The 13,249-nt window shown below is 37.8% G+C and overlaps 1 protein-coding gene across 27 annotated transcripts in view; it reads left to right on the forward strand.

Moving 5' to 3' along the window:
- ADGRL2 (adhesion G protein-coupled receptor L2) overlaps nucleotides 1-13,249 on the forward strand; it is a 139,505-nt gene that overhangs the window by 101,041 nt on the left and 25,215 nt on the right. For 20 of the 27 annotated variants that reach the window (XM_072127828.1, XM_072127831.1, XM_072127837.1 and 17 more), the window contains exons 6-12: nucleotides 6,372-6,668; nucleotides 6,911-7,014; nucleotides 7,108-7,293; nucleotides 7,704-7,742; nucleotides 10,060-10,243; nucleotides 10,761-10,883; nucleotides 11,142-11,350. In XM_072127828.1, the coding sequence (XP_071983929.1) occupies nucleotides 6,372-6,668; nucleotides 6,911-7,014; nucleotides 7,108-7,293; nucleotides 7,704-7,742; nucleotides 10,060-10,243; nucleotides 10,761-10,883; nucleotides 11,142-11,350 (1,142 nt within the window). The remainder of the gene's footprint in view (nucleotides 1-6,371; nucleotides 6,669-6,910; nucleotides 7,015-7,107; nucleotides 7,294-7,703; nucleotides 7,743-10,059; nucleotides 10,244-10,760; nucleotides 10,884-11,141; nucleotides 11,351-13,249) is intronic. The other 7 variants (XM_072127832.1, XM_072127853.1, XM_072127854.1 and 4 more) reach the window with 1 other exon arrangement.

The raw sequence follows: 13,249 nt of genomic DNA on the forward strand, positions 1-13,249 counted from the left end.
GTTGTGCAAGAACTTTAATGATTTTATATGACAGCTCGTGACTGATGTCATAATGGAACATAGTATATTGTCTTCTACTCTATGGACCAGGCATCTGGGCAACAGTGGTTCTGCCCCATGTGATCATTTACATATACCCCTTTAAGTGATGTGTAGGAGAATTCATCACATATATATAATCTTTGCTCCTTTACGGCTTATTCCTCTCCTATTCATTTCTTTGCTTTTCTTACGGTAGACCCCAGATGTTTTCACTCCTAGATTTCCAGATTCAGAAACGCTTTAACCACAAGCTGTTGAAGTGTCAATGGTTTGCTATCACCTCTGCCCTGTGCTGCTATCTGCGTGGAGACTCACTCCCCACTCACCAATTATACAGTGGCTGCACTTCGCTCTAATCTCACTATAATTTACGTTCCCTTGCACAGTGTCTTGTAAGGTCAGAATACATCGTCTCGGTGTAACCAAGGAAATTCTTTATTTAAAATGTTATTTATTTATTACATTATTTTCCTGTACATTGGACAATTTTTTTCTTTGATTCTTTCATGGCCTTATTTTTCATATTTGCAATGATTTATAATGATAATTATTCAGTCATTTCAATTGGCATGTTAGTATGATATATGCATAATGGATCAAGTACTCCTGTCCTAGGCCTTGTAGTCATGTCAACTTGTAGTGCAGTCGAAATGTTTTGTTTTTTTTTTGCCAGTATTCTTTTTATCGAAAGCCTGCAATCTATTTCTGAAGGTCTTTTCAATTAATGTAATTGGTACAGTGCATGTAAAGAACTTTTATGAGTTTGAACTGTATTTTTAGTACTTTAATAAGTTTTTTTTCAATTACATTTTTCAAACAATAACAAGAAATGTTACACATGATTGGGCACGCAGACCCTCAAACTCCCCTTATTTGTTTTTTAATTTTTTGTTACTCTTGGTGGTCTGTTTTTGGAGATTAGAATCTAAGTGTTTTAGAAAATCTTTGGCATAATCATAACCTTTCTTGTTTTTTAGGGGTTAAAAAAATTTGATCCTCTTAATGGGAGAGAAAATTTTAACGTATTGCTCCCCAACTCATAAAGCTGAAAAATTGCTAGTTTTATACTAGTTTTTTATACTACTATAGTTTTGAATACTTGCCGAGAAGGTGATTCTAAACCCTTGACATTGGCCAAAGTTAAAAACATGGAGCTCTTTAACAAATTTGGAAAACCTTAAAGGGCATCTACCACCAGGATGAATGACTGTATGCAAAAGAGCCTCCAGGCTCCATAGCAGTTAATGGAGCCTGAAGCCCTTCTGGCTCATTTGCATACAGTCTTTCATCCTGGTGGTAGATGCCCTTTAAGGAACTAGAAAATACTTCACAGTATGTCCATGTCTCTCTTCTTGGCTTGATTGGATATGTTTTCTCTTACCGCCTGCATTCTTTCAGTCATCTAGTTGCCCTTCATCACTGATGCTGGACGATATAGTAGAGTTGTGTCCCGTCTGTGTTTCTCTCCATGGTCTTCCTTGTTTAAAATTTTTATATTAGATTTTTTTGTTTTACGGAAATGGATTCACTTTAGCAAAAAAAATCACTATCTTCTTCCACCACATGCCACATCTCAATAATTTATGCTTGTCTAACCTCACAGAGAAGTCAGATTTACCGTCCACTTCGATATTCTACGGGGGTGTTAGTGTCACTTAAGTTGTGTCATTTGTGCACATGTAATATTTATATTAAAGCAATTTCGAGTTTTCCCACCGCACCTTTTCAAAGACTCGGGGATCACACAAGTGATGATATTTTTAGCCAAAAAAAAGCTTGGAGACCCAGTTCTGGAAAAAATGATATCACAAAATTGTGGCCGAATGCTCGGGAATCATTTAGGCAACATATGGAAGATAGATCATGGGGTGATCGCTGCCAGTTCTGGTGGCTACAGCCGTGCGTATGTGGGTTGTGTGAGTGATTCTGTGTGATATGAACTTCCTTCTGTGTGTTCTGCAGTTCTGTCCTAGGATCATTGGTTACCTCGGATTTGTCCTCACATTCCCTCATATCCCCATCTACAGTACGTTTTGTTTTTCTCTTGGAAGTTTAGTGGTCTGTGAATTCCCAAGCATGCATTAACAAGCGCTGGCGCCATTTAAATATCTTTTATGTTCTAATATTAACATGCTCCTTCCAAAATCATGGCTTTTTTTCCCCTGAATATTTATTTGTTCCACTACCTACCTCCTCCCACCTACAAATCTTCCTATCCTTTTAAATTTTGTTTAACGTTTAGAGTAAATTGAAATCATATGAAAAATATTTTAGCTTATAAAAGATATTCATATATATTTTTAAATGAAGTTATTAAGCAGCAATGTATTTTGCAATTTTTTTTTTAATTAAAGGTTGACCATTCCAAGTCCCTGAAACCCCCCCCCCCCATGGCTCACCAACTTCCCTATATAATTCACAAATATTAGGGACAGTTTCCCATGCAATGAATTTATTATTATTTTTTTATTTCGGAGAAGGGAGAAAACAGAAAGGGATCATGAAAATAAGACCCTAAATCATTCAAACCCGTTGGTGAAAGCCTACCTCAGTTCATAAATTATTGGGGAAAAAAATCTTAACACTAGTATTCTTTTAGTACGTCAAGGAAAAAATTAGGATAATTTTTGTTAAATGTTATACTCTCTCAATAACCTGCTCAACACATCTTACCACCTAATTATTGACCAATTTCTAACATAAAGATAATAAAAAATATAAATGTTAGTAAATTGATGTTTGTAAAGCTTTAGGCCATGTTCACACGCTTCACTTGAATTTAAGCATAGCAGGGAGGAGTTTCTGAAACCACATATTTGTTTACACCTAAAAACTTGTGATTGGGATGGGCACATTTGCTATTCCTTTGTGGCCAGTTTTGTACAACACTTTGTCCGTTTCTGAAATACGCTTGTCGAGAAGGGAGATTGGCGGGCAAGAAAACCGGTGAAGGCCACAGCTGATATTTAATATTTAACCGCTTTGGATTTACTAATTAGCAAGAGCCTCTAGTAAATCTCACATCCAGTATATGGTCTGGGGGCCCACAGTTCCTTTAAATGGGCGGGGCTTCAGAGTTTCTCAGATCACAGCTTGTTTATCAGGGCATAGTTTCAACTTGGCCTTAGCATCAACATTGGGAAGGAGACTGGAAACACTGCTCATCCGATACATTAGTGTTAATCTTCTTTAATATGTTCTTGAGCTGTGTGATAGATGGTATTATATGCAGGTGAATTTCCTTGTAGAGTAATTTAACGATATCACCTAGAGCTAGTGATAGGATATCAAAATAGCAATCTGATAAATAATTTTTATTATTCCAATAATCAAGTAGGAAGGTACAAGCCGGAGCGTGCCCTATTCATTTGATTGCTAGTTTGATACCTAATTATACAACCAGTGGAAGCTGTCAAAAGTCCTGTTATCAATGATGATCTCGGAGGATAAAAATAACCTACATGTTTCAAGAATTACCTAGAATCCAGGCTAATGTAACGGTGCTAATTTTAATACACATCTGAGTGATTAAATATACACTAATCAGTTCAGCGTGCTGTGGGATATATACCTAATGATGGCACTAATAGCGGTTTGCCATATTTGATCATTACTCTTCCATGCTTTGAATAAAAAATGTAATTCAAAGAATTAAAAAAAAATTAAAAAATCGTTACTGATAATTTTTATGAAATTTTAAAAAAATATTATAATAATCATATCCTATCCCAACCGTTTTATACAAAAATTGAGTAATATTTGAAGTGGTTTTATATTATTATTATTTTTATTTATTTTAGGTCTTATTTTTTTGACAGCAAACTCAGTGATTTATCTGTTAGGTCACAATTTCTGTAGTATATGTGTGTTTGGTATAACTTAATTAGTATTCTGGTCTGAAATACACCACTGTGGTTTTATGCCTGAATAACAGCTTGGATATGATGGTGGTTTAGATTTCTTTTCTTGGATACGTTACACTTTTTAGGTTTTTCAGCCATCAAATTGAAGGGCATCTACCAACAGGATGAAGGACTGTATGCAAAGGAGTTGTTAATGGAGCCTGGAGCCCCTCAAGCTCATTTGCATAGAGTCCTTCATCCTGGCCGTAGACGTGCTTTAAGGTTTTTAGCAAATTATAAAAAAAAATACTAAAAGAAAAATAAAGGTATTCATTTTAAATGTATGTGTTAAAATAGGCAAGGATATATTTTCCAAAAATTACATAAACATTATATTTTGACTTGGATGGAAAAAATTATTTATCAGCCCACTCATTAGATTTGGAAAGACAGTAGGCCTCAATGATGCAAGACAATATGACCCCATTTAATAAGTTTCCTGTCACTTAGTCTCCGGAATGAACCAAGCTTTGCATTGTAGACTCGCCCACAAAGAGAGAAAAAAAAAAACCTTGGGAATGGCAGGAGGTGAGCTTTGAAATTCCACAGGCTAAATCAAGAAGAAAGTCCTATACACAGAGCCTCTATCAATTAGTTTGCTTTCTGCGTCCTGACCTCATCGCGGCATAGCAACACAGAGAACTCGCAATTGGCGTGTTCTAGAATTTTCATCCTTCAATATTGTCACTTCTCATTCAGCGGCCTGTACTATCCCTCGACTGAGCGACTTCACTCCCTTTTTTTTTCTATTGGTTTTATCTAAAGAAAACCATGTCAGTTCATGAAATGTTCTATCTCGAAGGGAAGACATGCATGCAACGCTCGCCTCTGTTCAGGTCTAATCAGGCATATCGAAATCTCTCAAGCAAAAATCAGTGCTTGGTGGGAAGATGGGCCAGGAATTATATACATGCACGGCATTGTCTCAAACATCTAATTTTTTTTTTAGTCTCCTTTTGGGGCAGATGCATATGTCTTCATGTGCACGCAAAGCAGATGTCATGCAGTTTTGTATTGAGCAGACCCTATAATCAGGTATATATAGTCATGTAATCGAGGTATAAGAGCAAATGTTGCTTAAATCATAGTTATCTTTATGGAGACCTATAGGGTCTGGTCCTCGGCAAAGAAGCTTTGAAGGAGCGCTAATCCTTACGTGGTAAGCCTATAAAATGCAGCTTAGGAAAGAGCCTGCTAATTTCATTCACAGGTGTAGATGGAGGTTGTAGGAACCGGCAAGAGATGCAATTACATAGTGATCATCGGGTGGGGGTAGGGTAATCCCATTACTTGTCACCAGCAGATGGAGATGAGATGGGAAGGTGTACTGTAGCTATAGCGTCTTGCTTCTGTAGAAATGTAGATATCCACCAAAATTTCTTATACAAAGTGCTAGACTATCTAGGCATCTTAATTTGCCATCTGTTTCATCCAGTGCCCTCTGTAAAACAATCATTCTTGAGACAAAACCTACAGACAGGATTCTTCATCCTTTATGAGAGCTCATCAGAGCACGGTAGGGTTTTCATCAATTCGCTTTGTGAAACCATCGACTGAAAGCCTTTGAGAAGTTGTCTGGAATTATTACATGTCCCTTCTTAAAAACATTCAAAGACACAGTTGACATTATTCTTGGAATAATCCTAATCCGGAATGTAATTTGAAGCTCTTGACCCCAATTAAAACTGGGCTCTATGACCCAAGGCAGACAGCTGTTTTATACTCCATAGTCTTACACTCCTGATACTAGTGTACACCAATAAAGTGGTCATGGATTGACATAGTGTGGCTTTTTGTCCAACATAAAACCTATCACTTATGATATAAATACATATTAATAGATATTACATAGATATATACCAAAAGTGTATTGTCTAACAGAAAAAAATATCAAAAATTTCTAGACAAAGAAGATAAATAGACATTCTTATGTTTAAATTTACAGCAATCCCCTCCCTGGTTTTATATTGTTGCTGTCAGATATGTTTTTTTTAATCAAGCAATCTAGCAAATATCCTGGATATTGAAATCAATGCTTGTTTCCAACCAGCAGAGGGCAGATTTATTGTGCCTCTCTCTTTAGGGTAATACATGATGTTGTTGAGTTCTATGTATTACTATGTTTTGTGTGGAACACAATTCATGTGGGAGTAGGATTCAGAATTTTTAAAATTATTTTGGGGAGTTGCATTCTACCGTAGGTTCCTTGAATTTGTGAGAGGCTTGGCTATTTTGCGGATGAACCAAATCCCTTTATCACACTGTTCGATTTCTCAGCTGCCTTTTTGTGTTCTCTACAGTTAGTCGTACTTTGTATTTTCTAGCGATTGTATTTTTAAAAAAAAAACCCTGCAAACCTCAGGGCCATCTTTAAACAAGATTTTGTGTCTATCTTTAATTTTCATTTTTCCAATTTTCTCTCAAAAGTGCCTACAACCGTAGTGGCAGAAACACCACCAGTTCAGCTGCTCGAGACAACCATATCAACCACTACCACAACTTCCCAGAAAGCTCTAATTAGCACTACATCAGCTGCAGGTACAAAAGAAGGAAGTAAAGGACTCAAGCCTCCAGCAGTTCTTTCTACGACAAAGAATCCTCCTCCAACCAGCGTCTTCCCTTTGCCAGAGAAGTTCTGTCCAGCTAAGGAACTGAAAGGTATCAGTTGGCCGCAGACACAGAGAGGGATGCTTGTGGAACGCCCCTGCCCTAAAGGAACACGAGGTGCGTTGTTTTTTTAGTACTTTTAGGGGGGGTTTTGTATCAAATATTCAGGTAAAGAACAGTATTTTGTTTTTCATTATATCTCAACTTTGTATGGAGTATTTTTTTCTGGAACTAGAACAATGTTATAAAATGTATCAATGTTCTTAGTATTTGAAGGTTCTTGAAAGGGTTCCGGTTTGAGTTGACTTTTTTTTTTTTTTTTTACTTTATTTTGGTAAATTATTTTTTTTTAATTACAGGAACGGCTACATACCTCTGTCTGATTACCACTGGAACCTGGAATGAACGGGGCCCAGATCTTAGCAATTGCACCTCACATTGGGTGAACCAACTAGCTTCAAAGGTTGGTAGTACAAGGTTATGACAATGGGAATTTTCTGTGATCTGACTTCTTGTAGGTCGGAAATATTAACTTTTTCCTGGTTTTGTTTTACAGATTAGGAATGGAGACAATGCTGCTAGCCTTGCTAACGATCTGGCAAAATACACTAAAGAACCAGTTTTTGCTGGAGATATCAGCTCCACGATAAGACTCATGGAACAGTTGGTGGACATCCTGGATGCTCAGTTACAGGATCTCAAACCAAGTGAGAAGGACTCTGTTGGGCGCAGTTATAACAAGGTAAGGTTTCCCTTTGATGGTATCTTTTTTTTTTTTTTATTATTAGAGATTATGGTCGGTCAGTGTTGCCGTATATGGTACCTGTGGGCACCTGGATGGCCACAGGTGGCCAACATTTGAGTTATTACGGCACATATTCTGTATAGCTCTTTCCAAATCTTAAATGTGTAGATTTTAGTTCTTGAACCTTCTTTTAGATCATAACAAAGGAAGCCATTGTGAGCAATAACGCTACAGTCATATAAAGACAATGTCCTCTTATAGAAAGTCAGGTTCAATAACGTCATTGTCTACTATCGAAGAGTTTTTGGCTTTAGTATATGAGCTCAATACGGCTGCCTAATCTTTTTAAATGATCGTTTTACATACATTTCTGTTCATTCTAATGTTCTGGTTCTCTTTCTGCAAAGCTGCAAAAGCGAGAGAAGACTTGCAGAGTTTACTTAAAGGTATTATTTCCAATTTCCACCCACCTCCGTGTCTTGTGGCTCCCTCCCTCCATACTGCGAATCTGTCTTTGATGCTTAGCAGCAGGCCTCCGTAGACTCAGCTCAGAGCTGGATGAACCTCATGATATCCTTACAATTACCTGAACGGCTGCGCTGCTTGCATCAAAATCCAGTGACTGCAGTAGATATGCATGTGATAGAGCACTGTGACTGCATCACTATGAATGCCTTTAAGATTAAGCACCGTCCTACCGGCCTGTGTCATCACAGGTGCAGACCACGTCTCATTCTTTCTCTTTTACTTCTGCGCTTCGATTGGAATCATTATTTGCAGTTTAAGGGAAAAAAAATAGTTTTTACTGCACTGGCATTTCTAATTTTCCTTATTATGTATCACCCCTGTCACCAGCAGCTGTGTATTACACTGCGGCCTGACCTTAATTTTTGACCGGTGTCATTTGTGTTGCTCTCAAATGAGTTCCTTGGTCCAGATAAGAAAAATAAACCTCTTTTTAAATTACAAATCAAACGCCTTCTTCCACTATGCAAATTAAACAATTCCCTTCCTGGTGACAGAGGACTCATTTGAACTTGAGATTAGAAGCCTCAATCTGTGTTTCTTTGTGACTAATGAAGCTGGCCTCGACAGAGCAATTTCTGCCCCACTTCAGTTAATGGCTAAAGCCGTATCAACCAGAGCTTTTGACTATTCTGCTTTTCTGTTAGAGCAGGAGAAATCGGTCGGTGGCATTTGGACTCCTCCACAACAGTACCTGCTAGGAACATTACATTGACTCGCTATGCAGGAGTAAAGGATATTAAGATGGATTAGAATAATTAATCTTTCTTTCACAGATGCTTTGGGACCACCTTTAACGTTCTTGCTCGTCTCTATAAACTGTAGAATTTCGAGGACGAATAGTAGAAAATACATTTCTTTTCAATGTTTTAAAAATTGTTTAAACAGTGTTCCACTGGAAGGGATTTCAATTTACTTATCGGCACCCTACTTCACAGTAGTAGGCGGTAATTGTCTAGATTTTAAGGTGAACTCCATTTTTAACAGTCTTCAATCAATTAGAATAGATTTGTCTCTTTTACAGCAGCGTTGACATTAATGTGACATTTGACCATGGGATGTTGCTCAACATAAGTTGGCCATGGCTTGTGAGATTTCCACCAATTGTTGGTGTTGTTGGCCCTTGAAAGGACACTTAGGCACATGGCACCATGTTCTGACTTTTTGCAGTTTGAAAAGCTTCTACATTATAGGTGAAATCACATATTTTGTTTAATGTAAACTGCTACTAAGACCATTCCATGCCCCACAAGTGCCCTCGGCCTTACTGTCTAACCTCACTTAGACTTTCTTGTCCTTGATTGATAGCACCATCCTTAAGCAACGCTACTTTAACTTACATTGCTTGTAATTTCACTAAAGTATAATTCAGAGCTGCCGAAGGTATGTGATGGGGCCGTTAAGGTCAGTGATCACAACTCTGCAACCACGGGTCCCCACTTACACCATTGATTAATATCTAGAATGGATTTCCAGTATACTTCCAATAAACATAAAAAAACTATAATTCATCAAAGTCAAAGTCATTGAACTCATTGAATGGGTATCATATGATTCTTCTTGGTTTATTTTCTGGAGCAAGAATGCATTATAACGAATGATAGTCTCAAAGATCTTTCACTTCATGTGGGCTGCAGTGTAGGTCCTTGCCCTTGATATCACCTACCTTGCCTCTGTATTTTTCATTTGGCAGTCGTTTTATGGCTAAATGCCCATCATTGGCAGGGGTACTTTCGCTTGTTGCCTCCCTTTGGCTGGGATGCCTGGCCATGATGAAGTAACTTGTGTAGATATCCATTATTTCATAGACGGTTCAACCCTATATATTTTTCATGATGGCAAGTTGCCTAGTTTGAATACAGTTGAAACACACATGAAATGCCTGATTAGACGTTCCCTGGCAAGTTAATATACGCCTTTAATACAGCATGACTAGTAATTACCAAAGTATTTCACTTTTGGCTATATTTCTTTTGTGCATTTTTTTATTTGCTTTGATATATCCTTTATAGTTACTGACAACCTTACAATTCATTTAAGTTCCTGCTCATGAATTTATTTTCTACATGTGTTTCATTTATTCCAGGTGTATGTGTATTTTATGTCCACTTCAAGCTAAATAGACTTTTGTGTTTTCTAGTGAACCAATCCGACATTTGGTGACCTTTTTGTATGTTGTGTACCGGTTGTCCATAAATTGAATGATAATACTTAACAGTGACCTCTCAATTCTCCCAGGCCATTGTAGACACAGTGGACAATCTACTGAGGTATGATGCTTTGGAGTCCTGGAGAGACATGAATTCATCGGAGCAAGCTCACGCTGCTACTATGTTACTGGATACCCTTGAAGAAGGAGCTTTTGTACTGGCGGACAACCTAGCAGACCCAACCAGAGTTACCATGCCTACAAACAATATAGGTAGGAAAATACAAAAGCATTGCAGATGGCATTTGTTAGGAGGGTGTTGCTCTTCATCTATGCAATTATTAAACTTTCTTAATTGCTAATTAACGAGGGAGGTTTCCTGTGATTCTGGTGATATTAATTGAATTTTGTTTTAGAGTTGATTGTACAGGGAGGGTAAATAGGTTCCCTCCGCAAAGTATAGTTTAGCTTGGGGAGCGTAAAATTGAGGCTTAAAAAATTCCCAGGTTTGCAGGTATATTGAGTTGTTCTAAGCCTATCTAATACCAAAGGAGCTAAAAACCAGAATATCTTGTAACGTAACATTATAACGCTATTAAACAGTGTTCTGCTGTGGGGCTGCAGATTTAAATTTCAATGTGCCTTTCATATAACTTAAGCACAGTTTTCTATTAACAAGAGACTAACAGAGCCGTTCCACTGTTTCCCCTGCACACATGTTGAGGGAACTCATAATAGCCGCATTGTAACACTACTGTCGTCTTTTTCGACTCTTGTTCACCGTAACCAGTTCTCGAAGTGGCTGTGCTCAATACAGAGGGCCAGGTGCAAGAGTTGAGATTTCCTCAGGGCAACAACGAAGATAACCTGATCCAGCTCTCTGCAAACACCGTCAAACAGAACAGCAGGAATGGTAAGTCGCTGGGCACATGTTTCGACTGCTATTGTTCCAACTTTCAGATCTGTAACTTTAGCATTGGAATTGTTTATTAGCAAATGGTGATTCCTTTAAGAGCCGAAGAAACATCTGTAGAGCAGCTCTTGTTTCTGCTGTGCTTCACTTTAATGAGGGTCTGTGGATTTGGCTTGTTAGAGTTACTGCAGTACTTATTACGGGTGATGGCAGGACACTGTTCTGTAATTACAAATGAAATCTTCTGTTCTCTGCCAGGGTTAACCAAGTTGGTCTTCATCAAGTACAAGAGCCTGGGCCAGTTCCTCAGCACAGAAAATGCCACCATTAAACTGGGCAGTGATCTAGATGGGCGGAACAGCACCCGTGTTGCCGTGAACTCGGACGTGATTGCAGCTTCCATAAACAAGGAATCCAGTCGTGTGTACCTAACGGACCCTGTCTACTTCACACTTAAGCACATAGATGTGAGTGGTCGTATGAAATTGTTTATTCAGAAAGCTTTGGCATCGGGGTTGGGGTATCGGACAAAAAAAAAAAGTAATTTCCAAGTTTCCATCAAGGTTTGAAAAGTGCCTCCGGGGTCACAAGGAGAATTTCTTTTCAGCTATCGGAACATAAAATTAAATGAAACTCGGATCAGTGATTATTAGAACTTAAGTGTATTCTTAATGAAAGCTAATTCAGTAGCAACATGAAAATGTAAATGAGTCTAATTCATTTGTGAGTGAAAATTAACTCTTACCTTAGCAGCAGGGCAGCTTAATCTAAACTCTGATTACTCTGTATAAATTAGCAGGTTTAGCCGCCTCCAAGTGTAAATCGGCTCTGGATGCCAACGATAGGGAAAGCTATGGAAGCGGCAGTTGTTGTAATTCTTTTTAGGTACTTTTTGTCCTTCATGTGTTGAAACTGTCTATGAACAGACTGAAACTGAAGCTACTGCCACGGGCATCCAATTACCTTACAAAAGATATTGAATGGTTTTGGGACACTTTCATTGACTTGGATTTTTTTTGGCATGTTGGTTTTGAACATGACCTAGGATCCATAGTTCTCATAGGCAATACATCGCTGTCATCAGTCCTCATTCATGTAGGATGGGGGCTTACATCCTGGAGCAAATTAAGCCTTTTCTGTCACCTTCTGGAAGGGAGTATATTGTTCCATGCTCTGCATAGCTTTAAACTGTATAGGCAGGTAGCTAGGTTGTGTAGGCATTTATATGGTTTAAAGTGTGTGTGGAGGAAGGGGGCATCCAGCTTCTGCCGGTTCCTTTACCCTAAAGGTCCACCCCGGATCTCTGAGGTCTCAAGCATTGGTGTGGATGGTTCGATGGCTAAATCCCCCACCAGTGGCAATAGCTTTCATGTGACTTTTATATTGATGTTTTTACTTAAAGGCACATTAGTATAGAGCATTATTTATAGCTTTTTCTGTTTTTGCTAAATTCATACATGACCCGATTAAGTGATTAAGTGATTCCCATGTTCCGTTTTATCTTTGTAACATTTGAACATGAGACCAAGCCAGTTTCCTGTGAAGACATGTATTTGCATGTAGAAATTATACTAACGAGACAAATCATTAGTTTTAATATTCTATATATCTTCATTACATGTTATATACAAAAAAAAATCCAGTTCAGATTTAATATTGAAAAATATTGCAAAATTCCTTTGCAATGTAATTGATTCTCTTGTTGTTGTTTCTCCTCTAAAGGAACTGAGCCACACTCAGTCTCGTTAAATTCAACTATACAAAAACTAAAATTAACATAACATCCAAAAATAATGTAAAAAAAATAAACCTTTATTTTTATAAATTTTTCTTTTTAACAAGAACTACACTGCGCCCCCCCCCTCCCAAAAAAAACCAAAACATTTTCTACAACCCATGTGTAAGAATAGCTTTCTGGTTATTTTTTTTTTTTTTAGTTCTTGTCCTTTATTTCATATAACCTATAGGAAGCTAACCGGTTGCTTTTTGGGTTGTTTTTTTTTTTATATATATTTTTTACTTTTCTGAGCTGGAAGTAGATGCGGTGATTATTGTGGAGTTTGTTGCTCTCCTTAGTCAGCTCCCTTACTGTGTAACACTGAGTAGATTTCTGTAGTGCTTTATCTCATTCAGCGCTAAATAATGGATTTTCTGTCCTTGAAAGAAAAGTGCTGCAGCTAAGAGCTGTTAAAAAAAGAACCTTGGAGACTTGGAATGATCCTGATAACGGGGAATAAGATCTAAAGCACGTTCTGTTCAAAAGTTTAGACAAGGCTTGTTCATTGTGTCTGGTTCATAGTAGATTGCTAGGTTCCTCTCTGGTTTTTGGTTCAGCTCATACAATGGCTGCCTACGTTACAAGCCAG

Source organism: Engystomops pustulosus, chromosome 10, assembly GCF_040894005.1.
Source record: "Engystomops pustulosus chromosome 10, aEngPut4.maternal, whole genome shotgun sequence".
NCBI lineage: Eukaryota > Metazoa > Chordata > Amphibia > Anura > Leptodactylidae > Engystomops > Engystomops pustulosus.